Below are 19969 nucleotides of genomic sequence, written 5' to 3' on the forward strand. Positions count from 1 at the left end.
AATACCATTGAACGAATGAATGAACAAACGACTGCCATAAATCATAGTAATTATTATTAGAATAATGTTTGACAGATAGTCAGTGCTCAATAAATACCACTGAACAAATGAATGAACAAATGACTACCATAAATAATAGTAATTATTATTAGAATAGTGCTCGGGACATAGTAAGTGCTCAATAAATACCACTGAACAAATGAATGAACAAACGACTACCATAACTAATAGTAATCATTATTAGAACAGAACTTGCCACATAGCAAGTGCTCAATAAATACCATGGAATGAATGAACAAATACCATAAGTAATAATTATTATTATTAGAACAGTGCTCGACAGATAGCGCTCTGCCACTTGTCAGCTGTGTGACTGTGGGCAAGTCACTTCACTTCTCTGGGCCTCAGTGACCTCATCTGTAAAATGGGGATGAAGACTGTGAGCCCCACGTGGGACGACCCGATGACCCTGTATCTCCCCCAGCGCTTAGAACGGTGCTCGGCACAGAGTAAGCGCTTAACAGATACCAACATTATCATCAATAAGTATCATCGAACGAACCAACCAACGACTACCATAACTAATAGTGATCATTATTAGAACAGGGCTCGGCCCATGGCAAGCGCTCAATCGATACCGTGGAATGAATGAACGAACAAACGAATACCATAAATGAGAATATTTATTATTAGAACAGGGCTCGACAGATAGTAAGCGCTCAATAAATACCACTGAACTAACGAACAAACAAATGACTACCATAACTAAATAGTGATCATTATTAGAACAGGGCTCGGCACATGGCAAGCGCTCAATAAATACCATGTAATGAATGAACAAACGAATACCATAAATAAGAATATTTATTATTAGAACAGGGCTTGACAGATAGTAAGTGTTCAATAAATACCATGGAATGAATGAATGAATGAACAAACGAATACCATAAATGAGAATATTTATTATTAGAACAGTGCTCGACAGATAGTAAGCGCTCAATAAATACCACTGAACAAATGAATGAACGAACAAACGACTACCATAACTAATAGTGATCATTATTAGAACAGGGCTCGGCCCATGGCAAGCGCTCAATCGATACCGTGGAATGAATGAATGAACAAACGAATACCATAAATGAGAATATTTATTATTAGAACAGGGCTCGACAGATAGTAAGCGCTCAATAAATACCACTGAACAAATGAATGAACGAACAAACGACTACCATAGCTAATAGTGATCATTATTTGCAGCGTGGCTCAGTGGAAAGAGCACGGGCTTTGGAGTCAGGGCTCATGAGTTCGAATCCCAGCTCTGCCGCTTGTCGGCTGTGTGACCGTGGGCGAGTCACTTCACTTCTCTGGGCCTCAGTTCCCTCATCTGTAAAATGGGGATTAAGACCGTGAGCCCCACGTGGGACGACCTGATTCTCCTATGTCTACCCCAGCGCTTAGAACAGTGCTCGGCACATAGTAAGCGCTTAACAAACACCAACATTATTATTATTAGAACAGGGCTCGGCCTATGGCAAGCGCTCAATCGATACCGTGGAACGAATGAACAGACGAATACCATAAATGAGAATATTTATTATTAGAACAGGGCTGGACAGATAGTAAGCGCTTAACAAATACCAACATTATTATTATTAGAACAGGGCTCGGCCTATGGCAAGCGCTCAATCGATACCGTGGAACGAATGAACAGACGAATACCATAAATGAGAATATTTATTATTAGAACAGGGCTGGACAGATAGTAAGCGCTCAATCGATACCACCGAACGAATGAACGAACGACCACCCTCAAAAATAATTATTAGTATCAGAACAGTGCTCGGCACCCGCCCAGCGCTCACTGAATACCCTTGAACGAATGGATGAAGGACCGAACGACTACCATAACTAATAGTAATCATTATTCATTCATCCACCCCATAGTATTTATCGAGCGCTTCCTAGGTGCCGAGCACTGGACTGAGCGCTTGGACTGGACAAGTCTTACAGATGGAGACGGTCCCTGCCCTCTGACGGGCTCACGGTCTAATCGGGGGAGATGAGAGTTTATTATTCATTTCATTCATTGGATAGTATTTATTGAGCGCTTACTAGGTGCAGAGCACTGTACTAAGCGCTTGGGATGAACAAGTCGGCAACAGATAGAGACGGTCCCTGCCCTCTGACGGGCTCACGGTCTAATCGGGGGAGACGGACAAGAACGGTGGCAATAAATAGAGTCGAGGGGAAGAACGTCTCGTAAAAACAGTGGCGACTAAATAGAATCGGCGCTCCGCACACGGGCAGCGCTCAATAAATAAGCCTCGAACGAATGACCAGGGGACTACTGATCACCCTCTTTTTATTCTGTTAATGAAATGGACATCGCCTCGATTCTATTCAGAATCGGCGCTCCGCACACGGGCAGCGCTCAATAAATAGCCTCGAACGAATGACCAGGGGACTATTGATTACGCTCTTTATTTTGTTAATGAAATGGACATCGCCTCGATTCTATTCAGAATCGGCGCTCCGCACACGGGCAGCGCTCAATAAATAGCCTCGAACGAATGACCAGGGGACTACTGATTACCCTCTTTTTATTCTGTTAATGAAATGGACATCGCCTCGATTCTATTCAGAATCGGCGCTCCGCACACGGGCAGCGCTCAATAAATAAGCCTCGAACGAATGACCAGGGGACTATTGATTACCCTCTTTTTATTCTGTTAATGAAATGGACATCGCCTCGATTCTATGTAGTCGCCATCGGTTTTTACGAGATGTTCTTCCCCTCGACTCTATTTATCGCCACCGTCCTCGTCCGTCCGCCTCCCCCGATTAGACCGTGAGCCCGTCAAAAGGGCCAGGGACCGTCTCTATCCGTTGCCGACTTGTTCATGCCAAGCGCTTAGTCCAGTGCTCGGCACGTAGTAAGCGCTCGCTAAATACGATTGAATGAAGGAATGAAAGGCCTAGCAACGGGGATGGCGGGGGGGGGGGGGGCCCGAGCGGCGGTGAGGGGGGGACTACAACTCCCGGCGGCCCCCGCGCGGCCCCGGGCCCCGCCCCGGAAGTGCCCCCCTCCCCGCCCGGGAGGAGGGAGGCGGGGCCCGCGCTCGGCGCCCTCCGGCGTCACTTCCGGCGGAGGCCCCGCCCCCTCGGAGCGCGCGCGAATATTGAAAGGGCGCCGGGAGGGAAGGCCGCGGGCCGCTCGGCTCGACCCGTCCTCTCCTCCTCCTTCCTCCTCCTTCCTCCTCCTCCTTCCTCCTCCTTCCTCCTCCTTCCTCCTCCTTCCTCCTCCTTCCTCCTCCTTCCTCCTCCTGCGGCAGCACCGCCCCGGTGAGCGCGGGAGCGGGAGGTAAGCGCTGGGGCCTCCAGCAAGGACCCTCCCTTCCCCCCCCCCCCCCCCCCCCCCCCCCCCGGATCCCTCACCGGGTGGGGGAAGGGGGGGGGCAGGCATTCATTCATTCCAGCCGAGTTGCTCGGGGCTTACTCATTCATTCATTCCAGCCGAGTTATTCGGGGCCTATTCATTCATTCATTCGATCCTAGTAATTCGGGGCCTATTCATTCATTCGAGCCTAGTAGTTCGGTGCTTATTCATTCATTCATTCGATCCTAGTAATTCGGGGCCTATTCATTCACTCATTCATTCGAGCCTAGTAGTTCGGTGCTTACTCATTCATTCATTCGAGCCTAGTAGTTCGGTGCTTACTCATTCATTCATTCGATCCTAGTAATTCGGTGCCTATCCATTCATTTGAGCCTAGTAGTTCGGTGCTTATTCATTCATTCATTCGATCCTAGTAATTTGGTGCCCATTCATTCATTCGAGCCTAGTAATTCGGTGCCCATTCATTCATTCATTCATTCGAGCCTAGTAGTTCGGTGCTTACTCATTCATTCTTTCGAGCCTAGTAGTTCGGTGCTTACTCATTCATTCATTCGAGCCTAGTAATTCGGTGCCTATTCATTCATTCATTCGAGCCTAGTAGTTCGGTGCTTACTCATTCATTCATTCGATCCTAGTAATTCGGTGCCTATCCATTCAATCGAGCCTAGTAGTTCGGTGCCTATTCATTCATTCGACCCTAGTAATTCGGTGCCTATTCATTCATTCGAGCCTAGTAGTTCGGTGCTTGCTCATTCATTCATTCGAGCCTAGTAGTTCGGTGCTTACTCATTCATTCATTCGAGCCTAGTAATTCGGTGCTTACTCATTCTTTCGATCCTAGTTATTCGGTTCTTGCTCATTCATTCATTCATTCGATCCTAGTTATTCGGTGCTTGCTCATTCATTCACTCATTCGATCCTAGTTATTTGGTGCTTGCTCATTCATTCATCCGATCCTAGTTATTCGGTGCTCATTCATTCATCCGATCCTAGTTATTCGGTGCTTGCTCATTCATTCATTCGATCCTAGTTATTCGGTGCTTGCTCATTCATTCGAGCCTAGTTGTTGAGCAATTACTCATTCATTCTATCGTATTTATTGAGTGCTTACTCATTCATTCATTCGATCCTAGTTATTCGGTGCTTATTCATTCATTCAGCCCTAGTTGTTGGGCAATTACTCATTCATTCAATCATATTTATTGAGTGCTTATTCATTCATTCATTCATCCGATCCTAGTTATTCAGTGTTTACTCATTCGTTCATTCAACCCTAGTCGTTGAGCAATTACTCATTCATTCAATTGTATTTATTGAGGGCTCATTCATTCATTCAACCCTAGTTATTCGGTACTCACTCATTCGTTCATCATTCATTCAACCCTAGTTGTTGAGCAACTACTCATTCATTCAGTCGTATTTATTGAAGGCTTATTCATTCATTCACTAGTATTTATTGAGCACTTACTATGTGCAGAGCACTGTACTAAGCGCTTGGAATGGACAGATCGGTAACAGAGACAGTCCCTGCCCTTTGACGGGCGCACAGTCTAATCGGGGGAGACGGGCAGACGAGAACGATAGCAGTAAATAGAATCAAGAATAGCAATGAATAGATGGCCGGGACCGCGGGATGGGAGCTTAATCAGGGGAGGCTCCCCGGAGAAGGCGTGATTTCAGGAGGGCTTCGAAGATGGGGAGAGCCGTGGGTCTCACGGATTTGGAGGTGGGGGAGGGCGTGTGCACTTCATTTATTCCTTTATCATTCTGTCGCTAAGGGCCGACGTCTCGTCGAACCTCCTGGCTCCCTCTGTGTGTATCCAATTCCCATCCGCCTGGCTCCCCGGTTAGATCGTAAGCTCCTCCGAGGCAAGGACCGGGCTCTTTTTCTTTCATTATACTCCCCCCAACGCTTAGGCTGGCGCTCCCCGCCTAGCCGGCACTCAATAAATGCTCCCGATGGATCACCGAGTCACTTTGTACGACCGGTGAAGTCAGGCGAAGCCTGTAGATTCCCAGGGAGGTCAGAATCGATTCATCGGCTGACCGTGTTGAGAGCGCCCGAGAGAGCGCCGTGGAGGAAGCGGACACGGCCCCCGTCCTCAAGGAACCGGCGGTCACGTCGCGGTACTTGCGCCGTGTTCACCGTGCGCTAAGCGCTAGGATCTTGTCCGGCGATGTCAAGCGCCGGGATCGATTCTGGATGGGCGGCTTTTCGGGGGGCCTGTTTAAGCCCTCTCTTCCTCTTCTCCCGCTCCCTTCCGCGTCACCCCGACTTGCTGCCTTTATCCGTCCCCCGCCCCACACCACCTGTGGCCACGTCGGTCGTCGATTCGCGTCCACGTCCGTCTCCCAAGCCTGTCGGGGACGAGGAAGGTGTCGGTGGCGTGCTCTCCCGGGTGTTTAGTGCTCCGCACGTAGTGGACGCTCAGTAAATCCCATCGATCGACCGATTCGCTCGCCCGAACGCACCGCGCCTCGGCATCCGAGCGGACCGCGGCTGAGATTTTCCTTTTTTTCCCCTCCCCGCTTTCTCTCCCCTCCTCCCAGCCGCGCAGCGTTATGGGGATCCAAGGTTTGCTCCAGTTTCTGAAAGATGCTTCGGAGCCCATCCACGTGAGGAAGTACAGGGGGCAGGTGGTAGCCGTGGACACGTACTGCTGGCTTCACAAAGGAGCCTTCGCTTGCGCCGAGAAGCTCGCGAAGGGCGAGCCTACCGATCAGTGAGTGACTAAATACCACCGCGGTTACTTCTGCCGTCGAGAGGCTGGACGGACGAGTAGAGAGGAGGGAAAGGAAGTGCAGAGAAAAGGCCTTTTTTGAAGCGCTTACTGTGTGCCAGGCGCCGGACCGAGCGCCGGGGTGGACCCCGGCTAATCGGGTTGGGCGCCGTCTCTGGGCCACGTGGGGCTCCCGGTTTTAATCCCCATTTTACACGCCAAGGTAATCGAGGCCCAGAGAAGTGAAGCGACCCGCCCGAGGTCGCGACAAGGGGCGCAGCCGGAATTAGAACCCGGGTCCTTCCGACTTCCGGGTCCGCTAGGCCGCGCCTCCGGGCCTCGTAAGACAGGGAGCGGCTCCCCTGGCTGGAGCCCACCCGGGTGGGGGGGATTTCTGACTCGAAATTCCCGAAGTGGCGTCCGTGGGGGTCGTTCCCCGGAGGAAGCGTCGCCGGCGTATAGGCTCGAGGTATTTGGGGATGGCCGTGGAGCTTATCGTCGGGGGAAAGTCGGGGTTCGCCCACGGTAAGCCCGCGGCCTCGGTACGCGCGACGCCCCAGAGGACGGCATCCTTCCGAGAGCTCGTCACTGGCACCGAACTGAGGACCGCTTCGGCGGCCCCCTCCTCGTTTTCTCTTCCCCTGCAGGTACGTCACGTTCTGTATGAAATTCGTCAACATGCTCCTCTCCCACGGAATCAAGCCGATCCTCGTGTTTGACGGCTGTACCTTACCGTCCAAGAAGGAAGTGGAAAAGGCCCGGAGAGAGTAAGTCGTCTGCGGCCTTTGGAGCGCTCTGGTCGCCTCCCGGCGTTCGCCCCGTTGGGGATTTGCCCCCGGCTCTCTAGGGAGTCTGCAGGGCAGCAGGAGAGGCTGGAGCGTGGAATCTTGGCGGGCAGGAGAACGGCTGCGTTAACGGGGACCAAAAAATCCCGGTGGGTTTGAGGCGCTTGGCTTGCGCCACGCGCTTTCCTAAGCGCTAACGGAGATAGGAGGAGAGCCGGGCGGCGACAGTCCCACGTGGGGCTCACCCCCGTTTTACCAACGCGGAACCCGAGGACCGGAGAAGAGAAGTGACCTCCCCGGGGTCCCACGGCGGGCAGGCGGCAGCGGGGATTAGAACCCACATCCTCCGGCTCCCGGGCCCGCCCTCTTGCCGCCCGGCCCACCCGCCGTCTCGTCGGTTGCCGGTCTCGTAGCGGACGCTTCCCTCGCGCAATAGGGTTGATTGGTTTTCATTCGAATGGTGCGATCTTTTTTTTATTAAAAATATTTTTGTTGTTTAAATGTTGCCTATAATTTTGTCGGGTGTTTTCGAGTAGGGGGGAGTGGTTCCAAGAGACCGCGACTCGGGGGGATGAAGGATCTTTGCCCCAGAAGTCGTCCGTCATGCCCCGCGCGCCCCGGCGGTTGTTATGTGACCCTCGTTTTGTTTTTTTTTTTTTTTTGGCCACATCGCAGGAGGAGGCAAGCAAACTTTCTGAAGGGGAAACAGTTCCTTCGCGAGGGGAAGGTCTCCGAAGCCAGAGAATGTTTCAACCGCTGCGTCAACATTACCCACGCGATGGCACACCAAGTGATTAAAGTAAGCCGCTCGGTTTGCGAGAGAGGACGACCTGTCGGCCGGCCCTTGACCGACCGGTCTAGAAACTGGACTTTCTTGTGTTAATTTTTTGGTTTTAAAAAAGAACGCGTGGCCTAGTGGATAGAGCCCGGGCTTGGGAGTCAGAGTGAAAGGACCTGGGTTCTAATCCCGGCCCCACCGTCTGTCAGCGGTGGGACCTTGGGCAAGTCACTCAGCTTCTCAGTTTCCTCAACTGTAAAATGGGGGGGGGGGGGGTAAGACTGTGAGCCCCACGTGGGACAGGGACCGTGTCCGACCCGATGACCTTGTATCTACCTCAGTGCTTGGCACCTAGTCAGCGCTCAACAAATACTACTATTATCATTATTATTATTATTATTACAATTGGGTTTTGGTAAGGAATTTCTGCTAGACGTGGAGGCGGATGGGCAACCGCCGGAGTCTCCTGAGGAGTGGGGCAACGTGGACTGAAAGGTTTTGTAGAAAAATGGTCCGGGGCAGCGTAGGACGGTGCCGGGCGCCTAGTACGCGCTCGGTAAACGCCCGCGACCGAAGGAACGAATCCCTCTGTCCAGGCGGCCCGATCGCAGGGGGTGGACTGCATCGTTGCTCCGTACGAAGCAGACGCGCAGCTGGCCTACCTCAACAAGACAGGGATCGTTCACGCCATCATCACCGAGGATTCGGATCTCCTGGCGTTTGGGTGCAAAAAGGTGACGCGCGGCACTCGAGCCCGGATCTGTTTACTCCTTTCCCGTCTCGTCTGGCTCCCCCTCTAGACGGGAAGCTCCTCGTCGCCGGGGAACGCGGCGTCCGTTCGATCGGAGGCTGCGGGCGGGGGACGCGGCTCTTTTCTGCGTGTGTGTCGTGACGTCCTCTCCCAAGCGCTTCGTCGGGTGCTCCGCACCCGGGAACCGCTCGATAAGTCCGGTCGATTAATACAGCGCTCCGTGAGCGGGAGGTGCTGCGTAAATGTTATCAAGGGGTCGTTCGGGAGGGGAGGAAAGGGGACGATGAAGTGGCTGCGCGAGAAGCAGTGTGGCGTAGTGGATAGAACGCGGGCCCGGGAGTCCGAAGGTCATGGGTTCTAACCCCGGCTCCGCCACGTGTCCGCTGTGCGACCTCGGGCGAGTCGCTTGACTTCTCTGGACCTCAGCTCCCTCCTCTGTAAGATGGGGACCGAGACTGAGCCTCGCGCGGGACGGGGACCGTGTCCGGCCCGATTAGCCTGCATCCGCCCCAGCGCTTAGCGTGGTGGCTGGCGCACGGTAAGCGCCTACCAAATGACGCGATCGTCCTTATCATCTTCCCAAATTAACCCCCTCCCCCCTCCCCCCGCGTGGTCCCCGCAGGTGATTTTGAAAATGGACAAACTGGGGAACGCCCTGGAAATCGACCAGGCCCGGCTGGGGATGTGCCGGCAGCTGGGGGACGTGTTCACCGAAGAGAAGTTCCGCTATATGTGCATCCTGTCCGGCTGCGACTACCTGCCGTCCCTGCACGGGATCGGCCTGGCCAAGGCCTGCCGACTGCTGCGCACGGCCAACAACCCCGACGTCGTTAAGGTAACCCCCGCGGAGGGCGGCCCGGACCTCGGGCTTCCCGCAGGGAGGGCCCGCCCGGCTCTTCGGGGGGTCTTGAAACGTCTGTCTCCCTTCGCTATTTTTTTAACGGTGCTTAAACGCTTACTACGTGCCAGGCACTGCGCTGAGCAGCGGGGCGGATACAGGGTAATCGGGGCGGAGTCGGCCCCCGTGGGGGTCCCGGGCTTAACTTTAGGGATGAGGGAAATGGGGCCCAGAGAAGTGAAGAGACCCGCCCGAGCTCGCGCGCAACAGACGAGCGGCGGGGCGGGGATTAGAACCCGGGGCCTTCTGCCTCCCGGGCCCGGGCTCTACTAGAGCACGCTGAAGTCGCGGGGGGGGGGTTGGATGTTAAAGAAGGCGCCTTATCTTTCCCCCTCCCCGACGTCCCTGCTTCAGTTAGGCAGAATACAGAGCCTGGGCCTGGACGCCAGAAGGACCTGGGTTCTAGTTGCTGGGTGACCTCAGGCGAGTACTTCACTTCTCTGCGCCTCGGTTCCCTCGTCCGTAAAATAGGGATTAAGACCGAGCCCTACGGGCGACCGGGACCGTGTCCAACCTGTTTACCTCGTATATAGACCGTGGCTTAAAACGGTGCTCGGCCCCGGGTGAGCCCTTAAAAGAAAATACAATTAAACAACCCCGAGAAGATAATATTAAAAAAAAGTCTTCATCCGCTTGAAACCTTGAATCCCTTTTGGCCGTTCCATTCCGTGTTGCTCTGCCGGCCGCCCGTCCCAGGCAGGCCCCTTGCGCCTGGAAGACGGTGTGGCTCGAGTAGAGAGAGCACAGGGCTGGGAGGCAGGACGCGGGGGTTCGAGTCCCGGCTCCCCCCCGACCCAGCTCCGTGACCCCGAGCGACTCACTTTACCTCTCCGGGCCTCGGGGAGAAGACGTCCCGCGCGGAACCGCGCCCGAGCTCCTAACGGGAGCTCCGTCTCGGCCCTCAGCGGAGAGAGCGTGAAAGTCGGAATACCCCGGTGGGCTCTTCCTCTTCGAGGTTGTCGTCGACCGAATGGCGCAAGAGGGGAACGGAGAGAAGGAAGTGTCTCGGCGTTCCTTTCTCATCTCCGCGTGTCTTCCACCTCCCCTTCCTTGGCCGGGCGGGACGCGCTTTCCTCTTCCCCCCGCCCCCGGATTCCGGGTGACGGGCCGCGGGCTCCATTCAGCCGGATCTCGTCTCCCGTCCTTAGGTCATCAAGAAGATGGGCCACTACCTCAAGATGAACATAACGGTGCCGGAAGACTACGTCGAGGGCTTCGTTCGCGCTAACAACACCTTTCTCTATCAGCTGGTGTTCGATCCCGTGCGAAGGAAACTCGTGCCCCTGAACGCTTACGAGGACGACGTGGATCCGGGAACTCTGAGCTACGCGGGGCCGTATCCTTTTCCCGGCTTCGGCCCGTGGCGGGCGTGGGGGAGGGGACGCCGTCCTTCCGACGGCCGCGTTCCCGGGGCTTGGGTTTTCCAGTCGGGTCCCGTGAGGCGAGCTCCCGGCCGCTTCCGTTTCCCGGGTTTCTCCTTCATCCGACCGGGCTTCAGACACGTCGGAGATTCTACCGCTTTCCAGATCGCCCTCGGGAACAAAGATATCAACACGATGGAACAGATCGATGACTACAGTCCGGACGCTGCGCCGGTAATGGCCTCGGAGGGTCCGCCCTTCATTCGTTCATTCGGTCGTATTCACTGAGCGCCTACGGTGTGCAGGGCACTGTCCTGAGCGCTCGGAAAGCACGGTGTCGTCGCCGGGGAAGACAGGCGTCCGGCGTGCCTCTTTGGCCCGTAACCGTAACGGTTTTAATAATAACGGTGATGGTGTTTAAGTGCTTACCGTGTGTCAAGCACTGTTCTGGGTGCCGGGGTGGATACAAGCTAATGATAACGGTGGGCTTCGTCAAGCTCCTACGAGTTCGAAGAGCTGGGGTAGAGAGGCTAATCAGGTTGGACGCGGTCCGTGGCCCACCTGGGGCTCCCGCTCTTAATCCCTGCGTGAGGTAACCGAGGCCCAGAGAAGTGAAGTGACTTGCCCGGGGTCACACAGCCGAGCGGGGATTAGAACCCACGTCCTCCCGACTCCCGAGCCCCGGCTCCTTCCTCTGGACCGTGCTGCTTCTCTAAGCGCGGCCACTGTGCTGAAGCCTGGGGCAGATGTCAGGTCATTCATTATTTAAGGTAAATCGGGTCAGATCCGGTCCCCGGGGCTTCCAGTCTAAGAGGGGGGGGGGAACGGGTATCTTCTACCCATTTTAGAGGTAAGGAATCTGAGGCACCGACAGGGGGAGTGGCTTAGCGAGGGTCACCCGGCAGGTACGCGGAGGGGCCGCGATTACCGCCTAGGTCTCCCGGGTCCCGGCCTTGTGCCCTGGCCACCAGCCTGCTGCCGTCGGGCCTCCGGGGAGGCCCTTCCGGGCGGATGGTAAACGCTCAATAAGTACGGTCGACTGATCTATCGGGAAACGGGGAGCCCCCCCCATCTCCTGGCGGTTTTCGCTTCGACGAAGGTCTTTCGTTGGGCATCGCGGGAAACGCTGGGGAGCGGGGAAATCAATCAGCCGGTGGTGCCGATTGAACGATTCCCGGGTGCGGAGCACCATTCGAGCACCATTCTAAGTGCCGGGGTATATACAAGTCAGTCGGGTTAGACAAGCCAGGCAAGTGACTTCACCCGTCCGGGTCTCCATTTCCTCATCCGTCGACGATAAAGCCACCCGCCTCTCCCTATCCTCCTGGGAGGCAAATGATAAATGATAATAATGGTGTCGGTTAAGGGCTCACTATGCGCCAAGCGCTGTAGATAGAAGGTATTCAGGTTGTCCCCCGTGAGGCTCACGGTCCTGATCCCCATTTTACAGATGAGAGACCTGAGGGACAGGGAAGCGAAGCGACTCGCCCGAAGTCACTCGGCTGCCGAGTGGCGGAGCCGGGATTAGAACTGACGACCTCTGGCTCCCAAGCCCGGGCTCTTTCCACTTGAGCCCCGCTGAGGGTAAAATCAGATGACTGCGAAAAAAGCACTTGGGAAACAGCGTCGGCCCAGTGGGTAGAGCCCGGTCCCGGGCGTCGGGAGGACCCGGGTTCTGATCCCGGCTCCGCCACCCGGCCAAATCGCTTCACTTCCGTGGGCCTCAGCTCCCTCCTCCGTAAAACGGTGGTTAAGGCTGGGGGGTCCCACGTGCGACTCCGTCCCGCCCGATTTGCTCGTATCCCATCCCCCCCCCCCCGGCGCTTAGTACGGTGCCCGGCACGTTAGGAGCACTTCGGTAGATACCGTAATTATGGCCTTTGGGAAAAATGAAAATGGGCTTTACCGTTTCCAAGGTACCCTCCTAGTGATCCGAGGAGAGAACCGGGTGGAATCCCGGCCCTTCCGAGACCCTCTAGTCCGCCGGCTCTTTGTGGACGGGGAACGTGCCTGCTAATTCCGTGGGATCGTCCTCTCTGGCTACGGTGCTCCGCCCCTAGTAAGCGGCGCTCGTCAAAGACGACTGATTTGTTTTGGGTTGCCGTCTCTTTATGTTTTTAGCCCTGCCAGCCAAGGAGTCGTGGCTGGAATGACCCAGCGGCGCTTGAGAGAACTTCCAGCTCCAGTAGCATCTGGAGCAAGAACTACCTTTCCACCCCCGAAGCAGCTGCAGCGCCGGGCCCCCCACCCCCTTCGAAGAAACCCTCCACCGCGGGCGTGAAAAGAATAATCAGTACGAAGGCGTTAAATCTCCCCAGCAAGCCGCTCTTTGTCAAAAGGCCAAGAGGAGGTAGGTGTTTATGTTTGCTGGTGAGCACTGGATTTGGCATGAAGGCAATTGGGCCCAAATTCCCACGGCTCACGTCCTGAGGAGGAGGACGCTCCCGCCCCACTCGGTCAACGCTCTTCTGTCTCGCCGTCGTCCCGCCGGGCCGTAAGCTCCTGGCGGGCAGCCATCGGGTATCTTCTGTCGTCCCCTCCCGAGGGCTTACCGCAGCGCTCGCTACGTTCCACGGACGATGGCGGGCGAGGTAGGTGATGGAAGAGGGTGGGCCCAAAGAGTAGGAGATCGCGAAGCCGAATTCGGAGGGCCGGGGTGAAAAAAATGCGTTATTTACCGCGATAGATTCAAAGCAGTCGGCGCTGGCCTATTTCGGGTTCCTTCCGCAATCCCGCGCCATCCCAAATCGGCCGTAACGTCAGTCTCTGCGCGACGCTTAAAGTAACTTTTCAAAGTTCTATTGCCTAAATAACCCTCAGGTTTTTGTTTTTTGAAAAAAAATTCTGGTATCCCTTAAACGCTTACCACGTGCCAGACACCGTACTAAGCGCTGGGAAAGGTACAAGCTAATCGGGTAGGACACAGTCCGCGTCCCACACGGGGCTCACGGCCTTCGTCCCTCTTTTACGAGACGAGGTGACCGAGGCCCGAGGTGACCGAGGCCCGGGGTCACCCGGCAGACGGGGGGCGGCGGCGGGATCGGGACCCGGGTTCTGCTGACGCCCAGGCCCGGGCTCTAGCCGTTAGGCTACGCCGCTTCTCGGGTCTGGCAGAGAGTGGGTGCTCGCTCTGATTTTTGGCTCGGACACTGTCGGGGAATCAGAGCGATCTGCCTGGTATGTCCGTTGTGCGTGGACGCTGTACTGAGCGCTCGGGAGAGGACAGTGGAGTTAGTAGATCGGATCTCTCCCCTCAGAGCGCCTTCGGGGTTCGTGAGGATCGGAACCCCGTGTTTTAGGGGACCTGGGTGTATTTCGAAGCTACCGATCCCTCGGTCGATGGTATCTATCGAGCGCTTACTGGGCGCGGAGCTCCCTGTACTAAGCGCCTGGGAGAGCACAGTACAAAAGAGTCGGTCGACAGGGACCCTGCCCACCGGGAGCTCACCATCCGGGGGGTGGGGGGGACACAGATCTCAAAATAAATGACGGGAAGGGGCAATTCTACTCATTCAGCCTGCGCCTGCGGTCAGAACCTTTCGTTAGCGGTGACGTTGGTGCGATTCGGATCCTTCCCAATCTGCAGACGCGTCAGCTGCCGGGCGTAAGCTGGCGGCCCAGACCGCCGAAGGGAACGAAGAATTCATCGAATTTAGTATTTATCTATCTATTCTAGTCTAGGACTAGAATTTGTTCCTAGAAGCGGGGCCTAGCCTCACTCCCCTCCGGTTCTAACAGTTTGTAAAATCTCATTCCGGTGCAGAGGAGCTATCGGAAGACGACCTGCTGAGACAGTACTCCTTTTCCAACACTAAGAAAGCGAAGGAAGATCCCGGCCCCGAAGGCCGTGGGCCCCGGAAGGCTTCGGCTCCGGAAGACCCCCGCGGTCAAGAAACCCCCGGCATCCAGCAGAGGCTGAGGAACAAATTCGCCTCCTTCCTGCAGAGGAAGAACCAAGCCGACGGGGCGGTCGTCGTTCCCGGGACCAGAAGCAGGTAGGATCGCCTCGACCGAAGGCCAGATGATCGGATCCTCCCCTCCGGGAAAAGGACTCCCGCGCCCCGGATTCTTCCCCGTAGCCGTCCAACGGGAGGTTGGGGGCAGGGTCCGCCGAAATGAGGTGGTTCCCATGGCCGCTCCGCCCCGGGGCTGTTGACCCCCCCCAAAAATGGCTCCCGGTGTCAGAAGTTAGCAACGATGACTAATAATAACTGTGGTATTTGTTAAGCGCTTACCGTGTGCCAGGCTCTGTACTAAGCGCTGGGGTAGATACTAGCTGATCAGGTTAGACACAGACCCCGTCCTGCTTTGGGCTCACAGGCTCAATCCCCATCGGAATGATAATGATCGCTTTGGTATTTGTCAGGCGCTTACTACGGGCCGAGCACTGTTCTAAATTCTGAGGGAGATCCGAGGTCGTCGGGTTGTCCCCCGTGGGGCTCACAGATGAGGTACCTGAGGCCCAGAGAAGTTAAGTGACTTGCCCAAAGTCACACAGCCGATAGGTGGCGGGGCCGGGATCGGAACCCACGACCTTCGCCCTTTCCGCCGAGCCCCGCCGCTTCGCTCTGCCCCCAGTAGATACTCGGTAAACACCGTTGATCCGTCGAGTGTCCGTAATGCTATTTGTTTAGCGCTTGCCAGGGGCCGAGCACCGTCCTAAGCGCCGGCCTTCTCGTGTACCCGGAATCGGGGCCGAAGCGCGTAAGCATCAGGGCTCCGGCTCAGTGGAAGTGAGAGGTCATGGGTCACGGGCAAGCCACTTTACTTCTCTGTGCCTCGGCTCATCTGGAAAATGGGATAAAGACCGTGAGCCCCACGCGGGATAACCTCATTTACCTTGTATCTGCCCCGGAGCTCGGAGCGGTGTTCGGCACATAGTAAGCGCTTAAACGCCATCGTTATTAATATTATTTTGGGATGCCGCTCAAGCGCCACGGCGCGTTTCACCCTGACCTTTCCGCTGGGGGCCCGCCTTCCCTCGAGTCTCGGTAAGCCCCCTCCCCAGAGACAGACGTCGCCGCTTCCCGACCGTCTCCTCGCGTCTTCCGCCGCAGGTTCTTCTGCGGTCCCGCAAACGCCGCCGCCGGCCCGGCGCCCGACGGGGCCGGTCAGCCCCCGAGGGAGGCCGTCCCCGACGGAGGGGCGAGGACGGACCCGGCCGAGGCGGAGGCCTCCCCGGAGGGAGACCGAACCGAAGGGTCCGGCGAGGAGGAAGACCGCGACGACGTCGGGGACGCCCCCCGGGCCCCTGACCCCGAGGAGCGCAGCCCGGCCCCGGCCCCCGCCGGTTTCGACCCGTCCCCGTCCCCGTCCCCCGACCCCACCCATCTCAGCCCAAACCTGTCCCCCCTGGGGAGGCCGAGAAGCTGCTTCGGCTGGTCTGGGAACCTTCGCGATTTCTCGAGGACCCCGAGCCCCTCTTCGGACGGGTTCTTCCGGCAGTTTCTCAGGAAGAGCGACTCCCTGTCGCCCCTCCCTCGGGACCCCGGCCGGTCTCGTTTCACCCAAGTGAGCGACAAGGCGGAGTCCGGGAGGGGAGACGCGGACCGTCCCCCGCCCGCTGCCGCGGAGCGCCTCTCTCCGGGGTCCCGGAACAGCTCAGCTGCCTCGCTGAGCCCTCCGCTGCCCGGTGAAGATTCGCCTTCAGAGGTAAGCATTCATTCATTCGTTCAGCCCTATTTACTGAGCGCCGACCGCGTGCAGAGCGCTGTACTGAGCACTTGGGGGCCGGGAGGAGCGGACGTGTTCTCTGCCCACAACGAGCTTAGAGTCCGGCAGGGGATCGGTGCCTCAATCCTCCTCTCCTTTGGCCAACTGCAGGGGTTCTGGAAGACGGAGAGCGTGCCCCGATTCTTTCGGGCGGTTAATCGGTGGTAATCGCTGAGCGCTTACTATGTGCAGACCGCTGTGCTAAGCGCTTGGGAGAGTACAGTAGAGCGGAGTAGGGGGATTGCTATCCCCGTCCTCGAAGAGTTTACAGTCTAGGGCGGGGAATGCCCTTAAAAGAGAAGCAACTGTGGCCTAGCGGAAAGAGCGCTCACCCGGGAGTCGGCGGATCTGGGCTTCTGCGGGGTTTCTAATGGTGTCTGGCAAGCGCTTAGCGGCCCAGCTCCGGGCCGAGGGGCCGGCCCGAGTAGAACGCACCGGCAGAGAATGTCTCTCTCACTCCACCGGAGCGGTGATGACTGTGATTAACTGTGATCTCCTCCGAGGAATCTGACTGCCGGGTCAGGGAGTCCGGGAACTGGAGCAGGCGGAGCTCTGGGCTGCACCTGGCCCCGTTGGCCAGGAGGAATGGCTCCACCGTGAGAAACCAGGTAAAAACTCTCCCCCCTCTTTTCTCTCTCCTATTTTCACTTTCCCTCTCTCCCCTCTTTTCCATCTCTCGCTCTCCTGTCTTCTCTCTCCTCCTTTACCTCCCTCCAACTAGAAAGCTGCGGTAAAGCACAAGGAATAGAAATTCACCTGACTTGAACCAATCAGTGGTATTTAATGAGTGCTCACTGGCAGCAGAGCACTGGACTAAACACTGGGGAGAAGTAATTAATCCAGCATTGGGATTTACTGAGCGCTTACCGTGCGCGGATCACCGAACTACGTGCTTGGGAGTCCCAATCAATCAGTGGTATTTGTTATGCATTTACTATGTGCAGAGCACCAGGCTAAGTCCTTGGGAGAGTACTCATCGATCACTGGTATTTACTGAGCGCTTACTGTGGGCAGAGCCCTTGAGGGAATACCAATCAATCGGTAGTATTTGCCGAGGCTGAAGCCGCCTCGGAATTCTTTCTTCCGTTCGATTTCCCGTGACCCTTCCTGGAATTCGCCCACCGGGATGGAAGCCGGACATTTCGCGTCGCCCGCTAGGCGGTCGAGAAACTCCGTCGGCTGGTTAGTCGCGATCGTCCCGCTGGGCCGAGCACGGGATCTGCTTGGGGGCGAGGACTGCGTCTGTCGACCGTTGTGGAGTGCTCTGCAAACAGTGAGCGCTCGATCAGTTCCATCGATTCGCTTTCCCTCCTCCCCAAGGTCAGCGTGATCCCGAGGCAAGCTGTTCCTGGGTAGCAGTAACACCGTCTTGTGGCTAAATTGCTGTCCCTTCAAGGAATATTGGAGATTTCTCGACCTCCTAGAGGTCTGTGGTGTTCGTGGAATTTTACTGTTCGGTTCTAGTGAATCATGTAGCACTAGGGCTATGTGTCAAACGGAAATCCATTTCGATGGCAAAGCGCCTCGCCGACGCCCGTGGTTTTTAAGTTCTGTAACCAAAGCAACGGGATATTTGAGCCCGTGCTCCCGTCAATTGCGTGTTGCAGGAATTCCCAGGAGTGTGCGAAAGAGGAACCCAGTCGATGCATTTTAGAGAAACCCGTCCTTATAGGCCAACCGTTGCATTCTCCCAAGTGCTTAGTACAGCGTTCTCCCTCTCTAGCCTGTAAGCTCACGGTGGGCAGGGAATGCCTCGTTTATCGTTCTCCCGTACCCTCCCGGGCGCTCAGTACGGTGCTCTGCACGCAGCAAGCGCTCGATAAACACCACCGACCGACGGACGGATCGTGCCGGCTGCCGGCCCGTGGACCCTCTGCGGGAGATCAAGGGGAATGTCGTCTCTCCCGCCTCCAGGTTCCCGGGATTCTGAAGTCCAAGTCGGCGGGGTCGATTTGCGCGGCCGGGAACCGCCCCCTGGGGCAGGCCAAAGTCGGCGGGCCGCGGAAGCGACCGGCAGCGGGGCCGAAGGGCTTCGGCCACGACGTCGAGAACGAGCCGGGCCTGCAGGTCAAAATCAGCCAACTCTGGAAAAACTTCGAGTTTAAAAAGTGAGCGGGTCTTCCCTCCCCCTGCCCGGGGACCCACCTCTGCCGTTTCTACCGCGTCTCTCCGTTCTCCGCGGGGGCGGACGGTCTCCCCGGCCCTTACTCCTCTGCCCCGTCTCTCGCAGGGATTCCGAAAAGCTCCCATCCTGCCGGAAGTCGGACCCGCTGTCCCCCTTCAAAGACAACATCCGGCTGACTCCGGAAACGGAGGAGGAGGTATTCAACAAGGCCGAGTGTAGCCGCGTGCAGAGGGCGATATTCTAGGGCCGGCCGCCCCGCTTCCTGGGCGACGACGTCGCCCCGGCCTCCCCTCGACATCCAGCGCCGGCGGGGAACGTTAAAGACGTACCCGCGCCTCGGACGTGGGGCCCGATCGGCTTCGTTGGGCTTTGGGGAGGAGGCGGCCTCCGCCGGAGCCGGCGGGTCCTCTGCGCTCTCCGCTTCCCGGGTCCCTCCCCAGCACGGATCTTCACCCCCCCTCCCCGAGACGCTGCCTGCCCGATCCAATGAATTAAACCGTCCCTCTCCGGCCTCCCCCTCTTCCCGGTCTTCTTTTAAAGTCGAGCAGAAGTGGACTGAACTCACAGCTTCGGGGCAGGGGGAGCAGCCTCTGGGGGCCGTCGCGCGACCCCGGCTTGATGCCGAGGTTCCAGGGAGAGACGGGGTCAAGGCCTGCCGTCTCCTATTCCCCCGCGGGTTCTAGTTTTGTTTTATCCCCGACTCGGTTCCCCTCAGCGGCGACGGCTCTCCCCAGACCTTCGGGAATGGGGTTAGCGGAAGGCGAGGTGGGAGGCCGAGGGGTTTCCCCGCCGCCCCGGTCCGTAGCGAAGTAGAAGACTTGCGTGACATGCCCTGCGCCGAGATGGAGCCTTGAGGGTGGTCCCCGGCAGCCACGCGCATTCCCCCTGCTCCCGTCGTTCGCGTGTCGATTTGAGGGGGTTTTGGCTCCCCCAGAAAAAATGGCAGCGGTTACAGGCGGGGTTCGCCGATGACGGAGTCATCTCCGCGGTCGCTACGGTGACCCCGGCGTCTGGGGGGGAGGTTCGATTCGTCTTTGCGTCTCTCCAAGTCCGTCCGGTGATTTTTCCCGAGCTTGCCCACTGCGGGGAGGGGAAGGGGGAGGATCCCTGAGGCGGGGCTACTAGAGATCCCATCTTACTCTCCCTCTTTTCCGCCTCCATCTGATCCCTCTCTGGAGTCCCCTGATGTCTTCGGTAATCCCAGGTAACTGGTATTTGTTAAGCACTCGCTACGGGCCAAACGCCGTGCTTGACGCCAGAGCGCACACGGGATGATCCGATCGGACCCGGTCCCCGTCCTCCGTGGTGCTCCCAGTCGGAGGTCGAGCAGGTAATCGGCCTCCGTCGATGCCTCTGATCGACTTCTTGTACATAATTAATGTTGTTACTCTCCTTAGTTCGCAGAGGATATTTGTTCAGCCCTTACCACGTGCCAGGCACCG

The 19969-nt window shown here is 56.9% G+C and overlaps 1 protein-coding gene across 3 annotated transcripts in view; it reads left to right on the forward strand.

Moving 5' to 3' along the window:
• WDR64 (WD repeat domain 64) overlaps positions 1-19039 on the forward strand; it is a 56019-nt gene extending 36980 nt beyond the window's left edge. For 2 of the 3 annotated variants that reach the window (XM_029047128.2, XM_029047129.1), the window contains 13 exons: positions 5948-6120; positions 6765-6884; positions 7578-7701; positions 8277-8414; positions 9054-9266; positions 10478-10665; positions 10828-10924; positions 12812-13040; positions 14454-14685; positions 15748-16342; positions 16906-17010; positions 18317-18510; positions 18633-19039. In XM_029047128.2, the coding sequence (XP_028902961.1) occupies positions 5948-6120; positions 6765-6884; positions 7578-7701; positions 8277-8414; positions 9054-9266; positions 10478-10665; positions 10828-10924; positions 12812-13040; positions 14454-14685; positions 15748-16342; positions 16906-17010; positions 18317-18510; positions 18633-18771 (2547 nt within the window). In that variant the 3' untranslated portion in view covers positions 18772-19039. The remainder of the gene's footprint in view (positions 1-5947; positions 6121-6764; positions 6885-7577; positions 7702-8276; positions 8415-9053; positions 9267-10477; positions 10666-10827; positions 10925-12811; positions 13041-14453; positions 14686-15747; positions 16343-16905; positions 17011-18316; positions 18511-18632) is intronic. The other variant, XM_029047130.1, reaches the window with a different exon arrangement.
• Positions 19040-19969: the final 930 nt, after the last annotated feature.

The sequence above is a fragment of the Ornithorhynchus anatinus genome, chromosome 19 (assembly GCF_004115215.2).
Source record: "Ornithorhynchus anatinus isolate Pmale09 chromosome 19, mOrnAna1.pri.v4, whole genome shotgun sequence".
Classification (NCBI taxonomy): Eukaryota; Metazoa; Chordata; class Mammalia; order Monotremata; family Ornithorhynchidae; genus Ornithorhynchus; species Ornithorhynchus anatinus.